The sequence below is a fragment of the Paramormyrops kingsleyae genome, chromosome 19 (genome assembly GCF_048594095.1).
Source record: "Paramormyrops kingsleyae isolate MSU_618 chromosome 19, PKINGS_0.4, whole genome shotgun sequence".
NCBI classification, from domain to species: Eukaryota; Metazoa; Chordata; class Actinopteri; order Osteoglossiformes; family Mormyridae; genus Paramormyrops; species Paramormyrops kingsleyae.
Genome location: NC_132815.1, coordinates 19,461,869 through 19,476,724, shown reverse-complemented (window position 1 = coordinate 19,476,724; position 14,856 = coordinate 19,461,869). Strand labels below are relative to the sequence as shown.

General features: G+C 47.5%; 1 protein-coding gene across 4 annotated transcripts in view; it reads left to right on the top strand.

Annotated features, from left to right (window-relative positions):
- Positions 1-14,856, top strand: part of cep128 (centrosomal protein 128) — a 40,815-nt gene that overhangs the window by 7,559 nt on the left and 18,400 nt on the right. For all 4 annotated transcript variants that reach the window (XM_023807771.2, XM_023807769.2, XM_023807770.2 and 1 more), the window contains exons 10-15: positions 1,734-1,808; positions 3,145-3,271; positions 4,155-4,282; positions 5,675-5,995; positions 10,338-10,922; positions 11,644-11,808. In XM_023807771.2, the coding sequence (XP_023663539.2) occupies positions 1,734-1,808; positions 3,145-3,271; positions 4,155-4,282; positions 5,675-5,995; positions 10,338-10,922; positions 11,644-11,808 (1,401 nt within the window). The remainder of the gene's footprint in view (positions 1-1,733; positions 1,809-3,144; positions 3,272-4,154; positions 4,283-5,674; positions 5,996-10,337; positions 10,923-11,643; positions 11,809-14,856) is intronic.

Sequence of the window (14,856 nt, the reverse complement as noted above, 5' to 3'; positions counted from 1 at the left end):
TTCATGTTAAGGAATGTAACGTTCATTTAAAAAATCCTCTGGATATATGTGCCAACACACTTAAGGACAAGGAGGTATTGCAGTTCTGCAGAGAGGCATAATCAATTTAATGGTCAGGGTGCTATTAAAAGAGAGAGAGCATACTGGTGTTCTGTGCAACATTCCAAGGCTACTGAGAGAAGCTTTATTGACAGAAAGAAAATGGAGTAGATTATTGTGAACACAAGCTATGAGGAGAGAAGCTCAGATCTATATCCAGATGTGATGCCTCGGAGCCCTCAATATGTGAATGAGGCATTTGAGGCGGAAACGTCAAGGGATATTATGGATCTTTCTGAATCCTTCATCAAATAACTGTTTGGCTGTGATGGCTGCTGCGTGAAAGTCTGAGATTTATGGACATGCTGACCGGCGTGACGCTGACACCTGCCCTTATTAGAATCAAGGGAACGATGATCCAAAGACTGTGGCCCAAAACGCCGTGATTCAATCGCAAACTCTGTGATTGCTGGGTGGAATCCGCCCACTGCACCTTAACGGATACCCAGCGTTCATTGTAATTCACAGAGAAATCGTATTGAAATCAAAACTGTAAGAGGGTGTGAGCACAGCAGATAAGAGGGAGTGGGTGAAGCTGCAGTGATTCTCCTCTGGGCGCTGTTCATAGAGCCTTGGGGAGCGGCCCGATAAAACACTACAGCGGCCGTGTCGTTAGTGGGATCAAAGCTCTAAGGTGCAGTATAAAGTACTGATTACAGGAACAGTTCCGATTCTGCCATCTCCGCTTTCCACCCAACGATCTGCTAATTAAATAAAGTGTATGGCTGTTTTCTGAGTTGTGTTACAGTTTAACTTATTCTCTGTTTATCAGAGCGAGAATAAAATCTTTTTGTCATGTTTTTGTTATACTTAACAAGGGTCTGAATAATGAGGATGGGTTCTGCAGCATAATTTTTTTTTGGTGGTTTTTTTCATACTATTAATTCTGCAATTTTTCTCATTTAAACTGGCGAATATTCTTATTAAAGCAATTTTGCTGAATTACCTTCCTCAAGAGTGAGATGGGAGCGCTGCATAACTTTCCCATAATCAGAATGACTCCTGTTTCATAACGAGAGCTCGTGTTGACCATATGTAGTATGTAGGATGCTTTGCTTTCTGGAACTTTCTAGAATTTTTTCCCCCAGAATATTTTAGATCCGTGTTTGGTTGATTCCGTAGATGCAGAACCCGCGGATATGGATGACAGACTTTTATCAGCTTGGACCATGTTCTCTTTCTCTGATCTCCTCTTTGTCTCCTCCAGAGGAGTGTAACATCAAGCCAGAGCGCTACTCAACCTTGAACAGCGGGTCTTCCTTCCATTCCTGTGGCGTGTTCATTTTATCGTACTCCCAGTGTGATATCGGACGAGACGGCTATCGATCTAGAAGTTTCCCTCTCAGTATGGGGCTCGCGTTGGTCGTCTTTTTATGTATATGAACACGCACACAGACATGTACTCCTGTTTTGCCAGGTAGATCAGTAAATTTTAAGTGCCCGCCCCAGCGATATTCTCAGCTTTTAAATGGAACGGAAGGTGGTACACGACGAAACACATGGGGGCACTCTCACAGCTCTCTCTTGCCCCTAAACCAAGTAGCTGATGGGGTTGCCGGGAGGTCAGGGATAGGGTGTTGTGGCGGCTCTGCCCCCATGACGGACATGCCGGCCTGATGCTGTGTGCCTGACAGGTGGAGCTGGAGCTGGAGAGGGCCAGAAGGCAGCTGGACAAGTCGGAAGGCAGCCAGGATGCTCTGCTCCTTCAGGTAGGCCAAACCCAGGGCTGGCCAAACAGTGGCAGGCCCCATACACTGGAGTGTTTCCCTTAAATTAGCTTACCAGGCAGGCATATAGCCGTATAGTAAAATGGGTTTGAACTTCCCCCTAAAGTCTGGTGCTGATCAGGCATGTAGCCATTTTGTAAAGTTACAAGTCTGTCTGAACTCCCCTTGAAATTCCCTTCCGCTCTGAGGGGGACCCTCCTTAAGCTGGCAAAATCTTTGTAGGGGGCATCTCCCCTGTTTGGTGAAATCTACCTAGGGAAAGCTACAAACACCCCCCCAATTTATTCCTAGCTGTTGGCCTGTTATCAGGTAAATTTCAGTGTTCCAGTAAGCCTGTCCATCTGTTTTATCCATCTTCCGCTGCAATTACCTACAATTAATCAGGCTATTAAATGATGTGTTACAACCTCGTAGCTCCCCGGGACTGACAGGTGAAGAGGAACTCTGTAGGTTATAATCTGAGGTCCTGGTACATATGAGTATTTCTCCATGTTTGGATATCTTACCTGCCTATACAGACTCTCATCATCGGCAAAAAGCCGTTAATTAAACAACGCCCCGTTTACATTTCCCGATGCTGGGAAATGCAGCTGGCCATGGAAGAAGGATGCGAGTCATTTCACTGTGACACTTCTCGCTATGAAGCTACGGGCCTAGGCTAATTTAAATGAAAATGAACGTATTAGAGGTATACAGCAGCCAGTGTAAATCAGCATAATCTATGAAGCACACCAGCTATGTTTCATTAACAAAAAAAATCCTATTAAAATTTCCTTGGTGTGTCTGCGAACGTTGCGAGTGCCAAATTAATGTAAAGATACATGAAATATTGCAGTGCACGGTTTCTCTGATGGGTCATGCTGGATTTCCATGGGAATGAAATCCAACCTCATGCTAAATGGCTAGCATGGTTAGCATCCCTCCGCCGCTGAACACTCCCCTCTGTAACGTCCTGTGCCGGGGGCATTGCCGGCAGGCCGCTGCAGGGGGTCCCGGAGCACGCCACCCACCCGCGGCACTGCCGCACCTCCATCTGCCGATTCCTCCGAGGGGTGGGGATGCTTCCAGCGCATTGGGGGGGGGGAGGGGGAAGGAATCCTAGGCTTAGGGTGACTCCAGCTTTTTAAAGGCTGAGATAGATAGGGATTTGTGGGGTGTACGGTAAAGCCAGCCATCTGCTCTCAAGCCCTGGGACCTCTGTGACAGTATCACTCACTTTATTAGCTTGGAGTATCTTCCTAGGCTTTGAGAACGTGGAAAGAACTGGATGGTGAGAGGGGTTTAACACCAGCCCTGTGTGTGTGTGTGTGTGTGTCAGGTAGAGGAGCTGCGTCTCCAGCTAGCACGGACCGAGAAGCAGAGCATGGAGGTGCAGCTGCAGACGTCGCGGCTCCTCGCTGAGCAACGGAGCACCACTGATGGCGGAGATCTCTCCCGGGGCTTATGTGAGTCTCCTGTGCATATGAGTGCCTACTTAACACAGCTATGTGCACCACCTCTCGCCTGAACAATCCCCTGCAGTTCAGCATTCGGCTGAACACGCTCCTGTAGACTGGTGCTTACTGAAACGCCCCTGTAGACCGGCACTCACCCGAACGCGCCCCTGTAGACCGGCGCTCACCCGAACGCGCCCCTGTAGACCGGCGCTCACCCGAACGCGCCCCTGTAGACCGCCGCTCACCCGAATACATCCCGACAGAACAGCACTCACCTGGACACACCTGACATTCAACCGGAACAAATACCTCTAAAGACCTGCTCTTTCCTGAAAACATTCCTGCTTACCACAAAATTGAATTTTGCTAGAAATATGATCACGTAATATGTTTGTGTTTGTTTTTACTATAAAAGGAAGCTATAACAGAGAGAGATTTTCATGAGTGATATAATTAGTCTTCTCCTGGAGTGTGCAATTTCACACTTTCCCATCCTGTGAGCATTTTATCAAAGTACACTTTCCTTCAGTCTGAACCAGAACCTTTGAGGGAAGCTGTGATGTGCAGCTGTGGTTCTGGATGAGGTAGATGATCCCCTCTCTTTGCTTGGGTCCTGTCAGCACCCCATCCTGCTTCCTGCAGGATCCAGTTATATGACGTTTTCTTTTTCCTATGTAGGACAGCGTCTGCTGACAAACAGAATGGGCTTAATGTGGTCTTTGGATGGATTTCTGCTGTAATCACGACCTTCTGGGCCCACGTGACGATGTCACGGCACCGCGCGACTCTCAGGGATGTCATACACCACAGTCACGGGTGCTCCTGACTTGACCAGACATGGCACTGTTGTCGCCCCAACCCCCCCCCCTAACCCTAACCCCCCCCCCGACAGTGGAGCATGAGGTGCAGGAGCTCCGTAGGCAGCTGGCCGGTGGTGGACCCCTGAGAGAAGTAGAAGAGCTAAGGAGGACTGTGGAGCGCAAGGAGAGGGAGCGGGCCCAGCTGTCTGTGCGTGTGGAGGTGAAGCTGTGCTCTGTGTGTGTGTGTGTGTGTGTGTGTGTGTGTGTGTGTGTGTGATAGAGAGAGAGACATCGAGATCCTGCCTTGTGTGTGTGTGAGAGAGAGAGAGAGAGAGAGATCGAGATCCTGCCTTGTGTGTGTGTGTGTGTGTGTGTGTGAGAGAGAGAGAGATCGAGATCCTGCCTTGTGTGTGTATGTGTGTGAGAGAGAGAGAGAGAGATCTTGACCTCCGTGTGGGCGTCTGCATGTGTGATCCCGTCTTCTGTGTGTGTGTGTGTGTGTGTGTGTGTGTGTGAGAGATCCTGCCTTGTGTGTGTGTGTGTGTGTGTGTGTGTGTGTGTGTGAGAGAGATCCTGCCCTTTGCGTGTGTGTGCCGGTGAGTGTGAGACCAGCACACCTGCATGTATGAAGATTAAATTTGCATGCAGTGACGGTCTCAGGCCTAGGAGCTCATGATCTGTGTTGGTGTGTGCCTTTTATGTGTCTGGGGGCATGCACCTACACCTGTGACATGCCTCTCAGGTCACATGACCCACTCCCCCCTTGCCAGTCCCTCTGTGAAGGCCTGGTATTAATTAATAACACCCCTGGACTCAGGTCACTTCAGAAGAACACCGCCTCTGGATACTGTCATAATATCCAAGTGTGCCTTGCATTCCAGCCTTTAAAAAACAAGGTAAAAGTTAATAGATGCGTATGTTTCTAGCTTCTGGCTATATTTATGCCTCATGCTCAACGCGACTTTGCAGAAATGGGTAATAGGAAATTTAGATCCATTTTTTTTTGCCTAGGAGCTACAATAACATTTAATAGAATGAAAAGGCGTCATAATACACATGAAGCAGACGGTTTTAGGTGTTACATAGATCTCTGTTATGTTGGGAATAATTTTCCCTGGACTGGAGGCTTAATGGTAGCTTTGGGTAGTGCCCCGGAAGAGTGTAATACTGGCTGTTCCTAGACTGGGAGAGTGTGATCCCAGTCATTCCTAACCCAGATGCGTGTGATCCTGGCCATACCTAACCCAGGAGAGTGTGATCTCAGCCATTCCTAACCCGGGAGAGTGTGATCCCGGCCATTCCTAACCCGGGAGAGTGTGATCTCAGCCATTCCTAACCCAGGAGAGTGTGATCTCAGCCATTCCTAACCCGGGAGAGTGTGATCTCAGCCATTCCTAACCCGGGAGAGTGTGATCCCGGCCATTCCTAACCCGGGAGAGTGTGATCTCAGCCATTCCTAACCCGGGAGAGTGTGATCTCAGCCATTCCTAACCCGGGATGGTGTGATCCTGGCTATTCCTAAAAATGGGCATGTCTGATGTTGTTGGGTTTGAGTGTGTGTCATGTGATAGGTCTGAGAGTGTGCGTATGGTATTTCTGATGTTCTCTGCAGACACTCTCCTCTGATTTGGAGCGGCGGGAACAGCAGCAGCTGCAGATGCTGAGCCAGCTGAAGGAGCTAGAGGTGCGCTCGGAGGCAGAGCAGGCCCGTGTGGGCCGGAGCCTGGCTGAGGCAGAGGCGGAGCGAGCCCGTGTGGGCCGGAGTCTAGCTGAGGCAGAGGCGGAGCTGGCCCAGGGAGAGCGGAGGAGGGAGGAGCTTAGGACACGGGCCCAGGAGGCCGTGCGGCAGTGGAAAGGTCGATGTAAGACTTTGGAGCGGGACCAGGAGGAGCGGCGCCGAGAGGCCCAACGGAGCACTGACGAAGCCCAGCAGGTCAGTAGAACGAGTCAGACCCTTAGTCCTAGTGTAAGGGAAACCTGTAAACCAATAGGACAATTGTTCTCTATCAGTCAGAAATTAAAGGGAAAATTAATTATCCTTTGGAATCAAGTCTGTGTGGGTATTAGCCATTAGGGCTGTGCACTCTGTGTGTATCAGTCAGTAGGACCGTATGCTCTGTGAGTATAAGTCAATAGGGCCATATGTTTCACGTGTTTCAGTCAATAGGGCTGTACGCTCTCTCTATCAGTCATTAGGGCCACATGCTCTGTGTGTATCAGTCATTAGGGCCACATGCTCTGTGTGTATCAGTCATTAGGGCCACATGTTCTGTGTGTATCAGTCATTAGGGCCACATGCTCTGTGTGTATCAGTCATTAGGGCCACATGCTCTGTCTGTATCAGTCATCAGGCCTGTATGCTATGTCTGTATCAGTCATCAGGCCTGTACGCTATGTCTGTATCAGTCATTAGGGCCGTATGCTCTGTCTGTATCAGTCATCAGGCCTGTACACTATGTCTGTATCAGTCATTAGGGCCGTATGCTCTGTGTTTATCAGTCATTAGGGCCGTATGCTCTGTGTGTATCAGTCATTAGGGCCATATGCTCTGTGTGTATCAGTCATTAGGGCCGTATGCTCTGTGTGTATCAGTCATTAGGGCCGTATGCTCTGTGTGTATCAGTAAGTAGGTCTGTATGCTCTATGTATTAGTCATTACGGCCGTATGCTCTGTGTGTATCAGTAAGTAGGTCTGTATGCTCTATGTATTAGTCATTACGGCCGTATTCTCTGTGTGTATCAGTCATCAGGCCTGTACGCTATGTCTGTATCAGTCATTAGGGCCACATGCTCTATATGTATCAGTCATTACGGCTGTATGCTCTGTCTGTATCAGTCATCAGGCCTGTATGCTATGTCTGTATCAGTCATTAGGGCTGTATGCTCTGTGTGTATCAGTCATTAGGGCCGTATGCTCTGTGTGTATCAGTCATTAGGGCTGTATGCTCTGTGTGTATCAGTCATCAGGCCTGTACGCTATGTCTGTATCAGTCATTAGGGCCGTATGCTCTGTGTGTATCAGTCATTAGGGCTTTATGCTCTGTGTGTATCAGTCATCAGGCCTGTACGCTATGTCTGTATCAGTCATTAGGGCTGTATGCTCTGTGTGTATCAGTCATCAGGCCTGTACGCTATGTCTGTATCAGTCATTAGGGCCGTATGCTCTGTGTTTATCAGTCATTAGAGCTGTACCCTATGTCTGTATCAGGCATTAGGGCCGTATGCTCTGTGTGTATCAGTCATCAGGCCTGTACGCTATGTCTGTATCAGTCATTAGGGCTGTATGCTCTGTGTGTATCAGTCATCAGGCCTGTACGCTATGTCTGTATCAGTCATTAGGGCCGTATGCTCTGTGTGTATCAGTCACCATGGCTGCTCAGTGGTGTAGGTATTTGAGATATGTCCCACGTTTAGACATCTTTCTGAGATTGGTGGGACTGCAGGCTGTTTAGTTTTGTATCTTGGTTTGGGTGCAGGATCTAGTTACTAGGCAGCCACAGTGTGTCCAGGGTCGGGATCTCTGTCCTATTGTGTGAAGCCCGACTCATGCAGTTGGGGGCCTCTTGCCCCAGCAGGCACCATGTAACAATCAGCCTCTTCTCAGTAGACTGGACATTACCCTCCCTAGGGGTGTGACATCAGGGTCTGGGAGCCTGACACGTCCTGCCTGGGGGAGACAGAACTGGGTCACCAATTTACACAGAATCACTGTTGTAAATGTGGCACTAAACATCTGTGTAGTGAGCTGGCTGCATTCTCACCTGTGAAACAGCCCCACCCTCCACCCCCCATTCCTCAGCATATCCGTGATCAAAAGGCTGGATGGGCAATGGTGTGGATAGGCAGCAGATCAAGCTGCACCAACCCATTTTTTCTAATTCTAACTGCTCGGATACTTTGATTATTGACTAGCTTGAACTCATGAACTAGTCATCATTTGTTTGGTGTGGCTAATCAAGCCTTACAGTCAGGTAAGAACAGAAGGTGTTTGTGTTTAGGTTTGTTTTGACCTTTAGCCGGGTGACCTAGAGAAAAAAGTACCTTCAAAAGTATGACAAAAGATCTTGAGAGATCAAGGTCAGGACACTTTCGCATTAAAAGATGGTTGGCTTTTTACAGCAGTTTAATCAGGGTTTGTACAGTCATGAAATTCCTGGAAAAATCATGGAATTATGAAATCACATTTCCTTAACCTATAAAAGTTATGGAAAATATCAGGAAGTTTTGGAAAAGTCATGGCAATTTTGAGAACTATATATTTTTTTTAAATCGACATTTGCAGTATAACCCCATCTCCCTCAAGCAGCATTTTCCCCTCTAGATACAGTATTTTTCCCCTTTATACGTCTCCACACTGCACTTTCCTACGGAGCACTGACATTAAAATACATATTTAAAAACCAGTGGTGACATACATTTTTATATTGCGTCAACGCGGTACGAATGTATGTGTAAAAAAGGTCTTTCAGTACTAAAATATGCCTAGGATAATACTTTTCCATTCAGGGGCAAAGAGTTCAGTCTGTAATGCATTATTATTCATTGCTGTATTGTGTCTCTTGTGTTGCATTTTTATTACCGTATGAAACATTTAATTTTTTAGTCATAACCACTGATACTCAACATTTGTAAAAATTTCAACAAAAAGGTTTGCTGGGGTGTCTGATATGCTGAATATGTCTAAATTAGAACAATTGAAGTAAAAGGTAACAATCCAATGTTTCCTCTACCATTATATTAGGGGGGCGCCCCGCCCCCCCAACGGCACCTACCGCCCCCCCTTGAAGGTCAAGTTAATTTCATTTAATTTTATTTTATTTTCTATATAGCGCCAGATCACAACAGAAGTCATTTAAGGTTACCTTTCATATAGAACAGGTCTATATATTGTCCTTTTATTAAACAAACTAAATAGCCTTATGTTATTTATCTTATTTACACAACAGCTTGTCATTTTTGTCTCTACACAGTCACTGCTCTGTATCGCGCATGGCGGAGTTCCATCCCGATGCGCGCGCATATGCACATGCACACACACAGGTGAGCACACTCCCACCAGCGGACAGAGAGCGCGCATCTGAAAATATGTCGCGTCAACTGCCTGAAAAGCAGACAAAAATATCTGCGTTTTTTTTTGACTGCTGTCATTAAAAGAAACACATGAACACCATGAATCCATGCCCCCCCCCCAAAAAAAAACTGTAAACCTAGGGGAAACACAGCAATTTCTGTACATTTATCATTACTTTGTAAAAGTTTGTGCTTAACAACAAAGTATTTATGCATGCCATTATAATTGCGCTGATGTGACATATGCATTAAAAATGTCACAAAAGAATGAAATGAAATGTTATCTTGAAGTGTGCCCAACATGTTATAGAATGTGTAAAGTTGAAACATTTAAACAAAAAAAAGTGTGTGTGTGTTGTCAGCGTCATGCATTTAGTGTGGTTTTGTGGACAATGCTAAAAGAAATATTTTTGTATATAATTGTTAACTTCAAGAGTGAAATGTATAAAGACCATATGAAGTCCAAATATAAAAAATGTATGTGTATTCAGTTGTGTGTGGTGTTCTGAGACACCACAGTGCACTTCGCATATAAACACTTAATGTGCTACCTGTGAAAAAGATGCTCTGCTATGAGTACAAGCTAGCAGAGAAATTTACATACAGAATGCGTAAAGTTCAATTTCAAGTATCAGACAATGTAAAAATAAGTGTGTGTTTGTGAGTGAGACAGCGAGAGAGAGAGAAATATATCATTTAAGTGGTTACTGGAAGGAACACATTTAAAATATAAAATAAACACTTTAAGAAAAGGTATCAAGTCATGTCTATCTTATAATTCCACGCCGGTACTAACAGCTGCCACACAACCAAAAAACTTCCTTCCTACATTTTTACATGCACAAGTGCGCCATGGCATTTTTTATATGGCATTATTATTGTTGTTATTATTCCTATCTAATGAATAAATGCAAGATCATAACACCTGGTTCCTCTACACAAAGTACATACTTGTATTGGTGTCATGCGATGATGATGATTCCATAACACTAGAACACTTGTCCTGAATGGATTGAACAAAAAAATCTTGGAAAAGTCATAGAAATTTGTTGACCGATAAGTGCACAAATCCTGTTGAATGTACATTTTGGTTATTGCTTTAATCATGTGACCATTGTGGCATCGTGGGCGGAGCACAGAAAGCTGGCAGGTTGGTGCCCCAGACAGGCCACTAGTCTCTGAAGCAGCCTATCTCCCCTCTGCAGGCGGCTAAGGAGAAGGAGGCTGCTCAGGCACAGCTACGAGCCCTAGGACACCAGGCAGAGGGGCTCCGCAAGGAGCTGGCGGAGGCCCTGGCCAGGCTGTCCCAGCGTGAGGAGGAGCTGCGTCGGCGTGAGGAGGAGCTGCTGGAGAGCCGGGCCCGCCTCCAGAGTGTGGAGCGAGAGGCACGGGAGGCCCAGGAAGCAGCGCGGGCCTTGGGAGCACAGGTGGAGCTACAGGGCCCTCTGCGGGATCGGCTCTGCGCGGAGAAGCGGGTGCTGGAGGCGCAGGCGGGGGCGGAGCGGGCGGCCCTACTGGAGCTGCAGGGGTCTGTGAGGGAGCTGAGCGCGGCGCGGGCAGCACTGGCCGAGCGGCTGGCTGTGGAGGAGCGGGAGGAGGCGGGACTCCGTCAGAGGCTGGACAAGGCACAGAAGGAGGCTGCGTCCCTGGGCCAACAGCTGCGGCGGGAGAAGGAGCTGCGTGAGCAAGAGTCTGCCAGCCTACGGGCAGAGCTGCGGGACAGCGAGGCGAGGCAGGAGCGGGCCGTGCTGGAGGGACAGGCGCTGGAGGTGCAGCTGGAGCAGCTAAAGGTAGCGTGTGATGTCACAGGTCTTCCAGTGTTGCTGCCGCTGGGGTTGAGCGTCCCAAAATCTGCAAGATCCCTAATCTGAACCATAAGTAACCAAACAAAATACAAGTCATTTGGCATTTGTAATTTTTTGATTACAGTCACAGATTTTTATAAAATTGAATTTCCCCTTGTGGGGACTGAAAAAATGGTCCCCACAACATCAAAATACATAACAATGTAATGTATATCTGACACACATGCACACATATATACACAGTATATCTGTAACCAGCCCCCTATCTCCAGAGATACTTCCAGTCTCCAAACCTCTGTTCTAAAGTGCACCTGGATGTACTTTCCTATTGACTGGTGACAGATCCCCTTTGGAGATGCTCTATATTTTTTATTTCTGGTGGTGTTGCACCCGTGCTGTCTGGGTCGTTTGAGTGGTGTTTGGTTAACTGTTGACGTTTAGCCAAATACCTCGTGTTTGATGCATGGTTTTAACAGCCACTCTGCTCGTGATCTTTGCTCCTGGAACATAAGCAGCTGTAGGATCTCGCAAGCTCCAGGCAGGCCTATGCTGCCGGCCTTTCCCCGCTCCGCTCCCCCAGGCCAGTGCATCAGGAGTCCAGCAGCTTCACAACGTCCCTGGCCTACTGCCAGCACACTGGCCAGGTTCCATAACGAAGCTCAGCCCGGCGGGGTGTTTCATACTGCCCTGCCCCCCCCCCCCCCAGGCAGATGCGGCGGCAGATAGGGACCTGGTGCGGGCACACCGGAGGCAGGTGGAACGCATGAAAGCGGAGTGCGACAAGCTGTCGGAGGAGCAGGCCCGGGCCGAGGAGGGACGCGAGCAGCTGCGTAGGAAATACCAGCTTCTCAAGCAGGACCTGGAGAAGAAGGTGGGGGCTCAGCTCCTGGTACACACGCATGCACGCATGGGGACACATGCATGCACACATGGGGACATGCATTGGTGGGCATGGCTGCACGCATGGGGTCACGTGCACGGAGGGACTCGCACACCTACGCACTCGCTGTTTTCCACTCACTCACTAACAAGCAACAAAGCTCAAAAGCAGATAAGCATTTATCAAACGAAAAAGAGTTTGGCACTTTTATATATAAAAAAAAACTGATGCAGATGTAGAACAAAAGTATGATCACATGTTTGTTTTTCAGGAACTACTGAAGCCAGCATGTGCTAGTCTGTGTTAGCACATTCTCAAGTTTATGGTTTCCCCTACAGTAGTGCACGCCTGCAACATGTAATTAAGCTAAACATGGAAACCAGGATACATTTATGTAACTATTAAAACCACTCGACAAAACTTTTGCGTAGCACATCAGTGAAACTCATGTAGTAGCCCCCATTAGCAACATGTTTTTGCTTCTGCGTAAACCTACACAAAGCCACCGGCATTACATCAGCGGCTTCTGTAAGAATCTGCCGTATGTCAGCATACATTAGCCCAGGTTCACTGCAGGCTACCAGGCTTTAGCGCCAGTCCCTGTAAAGCCACTGCACACTAACATCCTTTAGCATTAGCTATTTAGAAGCCTCTAGTATGTTAACACAGGTCTCCATACCCTGGCACAACCTCCAACCTCCATTGCGTGCAGAGGAAGGAGAAAGGAATCAGTATTCTTGCTGAAAGCTGGCCGCTCAGAGCGCACGTAATGTGGCAGTTATCTGGCCCATCAGTCGCATGTAAGGAGAGACGGCATTGTGGCAGCCGGGGAGATAATCAGTTTTAATTACCTGCCTCGCTGTCTTCTGCTCTCATGAATCAAACTGCTGGAGTGTCTGTGCTACTCCCTATTCCCACGGCGAGGTATACAGCATCTCTGTTATCATCCTTTTTTTGGGTTAACGATTTTGCGTTTAACACACAAAAGAAGCTTTTGGGTTTTTGCTTGCATGTGGAGAGCAGTGCTACGCAGCATCCATGCTAATAAAGAGGAAAAAAAAATAGTAGATCAAATTTAAAAAGCTGTGATAATACAATTCAAATGTCAGTGATACAAATGGAAAGTACTGGTGAAGCGAGGAGCGATCAGGGGACTCGCCAGGGTCGGCCCTGGTGCCAGGTGAACATCTCTGCCGCGTCCCGGTTCCGGATCGGCGGGAAGCCGCAGATGCTGCGGTATGCGTGCGGGACTAGAGCCACCGCGCTGCTGGCGCTCAGCACGGTCTGTCTGATTTATGGACCCCAAGCTTTGATTTACCATGTTGATGGAGTTGGTTTTGGACTCGAGAGAGCGGGGCGTCGAGAGCAGGCGTGGGGAGGCAGCAGCGGGTGGCGATGTGTACGCCCTCAGTGACCAAGGAGACGGGCGGGCGGGCAGGCGGGCTCTCCTCTCTGATGCCCAAGGAGATATTCTCCTTGTAAGGATTCTGTAATGTGGACAGGCGATCCCTTGTGGATTCTGTCAGAATCCTTGACAGTCGTCGGTGTTCATTGGGTAATTGGGAAGGGCACACGGCAGCCAGACCACAGGCGTCCTGCAGAGGTGCCCGAGTCTCTGTCACTTCTGGCATGGTCCTACGGACCCTGACTGAGTCGCATTGTAGCTTCAGATGCCGGGACACGGCACCAAAACGCAGGTGGCTGTATCGCGCCTCGGATGAACGAGTTCGGATCTGACTCCTCACACCTGCGTGTCGGCCCCCATGCCGAGTCAGAGCAGAACTGAAACGTGCATGTGGTGGCTGGTGCTGCGTACTTTGGCTACAGTACTGCTCTCCTGTGCTCAGCCTGCCAAATTACCACCTATTTAAACTCCCCACACTTGTGTGTTTGGTATGGTCCACTGAAGAGCTGTCACTTGACTTTGCGGTACACTGCTCATTGGACCCCAGTTAATTCTAAACAGGCAGGTGGTCATGCAACAGCTTTTAGCTGGCTAGGAATCCCCACTGGACAGCACCCCCTCCCCTTAAGATTTGTGTTGTGGTCGTATCTTTCATCATAGTTTTGCATGGTGTTGTTTGAAGGTAGTGTTTAAACTTTTATGCTCCCCTGCATCTTGGAAGCCTAAGAGAGAGAGTGAATTAAAGAAGAGCAGATGAATGACAGGCTTCTCTGTCCAGATTGGTTTGGGATGCTAAGCTTGATAACATTATACTGTGTCACTGTGTAATAACGGCCTGTGTCTGTATGCCTATTTTAATCATAGCGCTCGCTTTAACAGGGTGCACGTTCAAGATGTTTGGTCTTCTGAGATCTGTTCGGACAGCGTTCTGTGGAAAACAAAAGAAGAATATGTTCTCAAATATTAAATATTCATAGGCAACAAGTGATAAGCTACACGGTCAGTTCCCCAATGAACTGTAACCTGAATCATTGTGAGTGTATTATAGTAGCTTGAACAAGGCTAATATCATAATTGCATTCATACTTTGAAATATTCAGAAGAAAATCAGCAGTGCATTTCTCAAATTATTTCAATTATCTATTCATTAGATCAGTTAATAAATGCTGTTTGATTTAGTGTCAAATCACGTTTTTACAAGCTGGTTTATCACAAGGTGCTTTTACAGTGATTATTATACCAGTGAAGAGGCTGGGAAATTCCTAAAAGCTTTTTTTTTTCTCTGAAGTTATCGGTTAGTCCTGCAACAATGGCTTCAGCCATCATCTGAATAGTGCGGTGTAATCGGAATGCAATTTTTATCTGATGATACGCGGAAAATTAAACTTTAATACTAGGGGCAGCTTTACTGTAATCATATCAGTAAGGATTCCGGATTGTTTAATATAAAATGCACTCCGTAGAATCCGAGTGAGTGAGGGAGGTAGGCAGGAAAACCTTTAGAACAAAGCCCAAAGTAATTAAAAGTTTGCTCCAAATGCAGCAGAGACTGGCAGAAAAATGAGCTTTGTGTAGATTGGGTCATTTTGGCCTGTTAATATCTCTCTCTCTCTCTCTCTCTCTCTCTCTCGTGA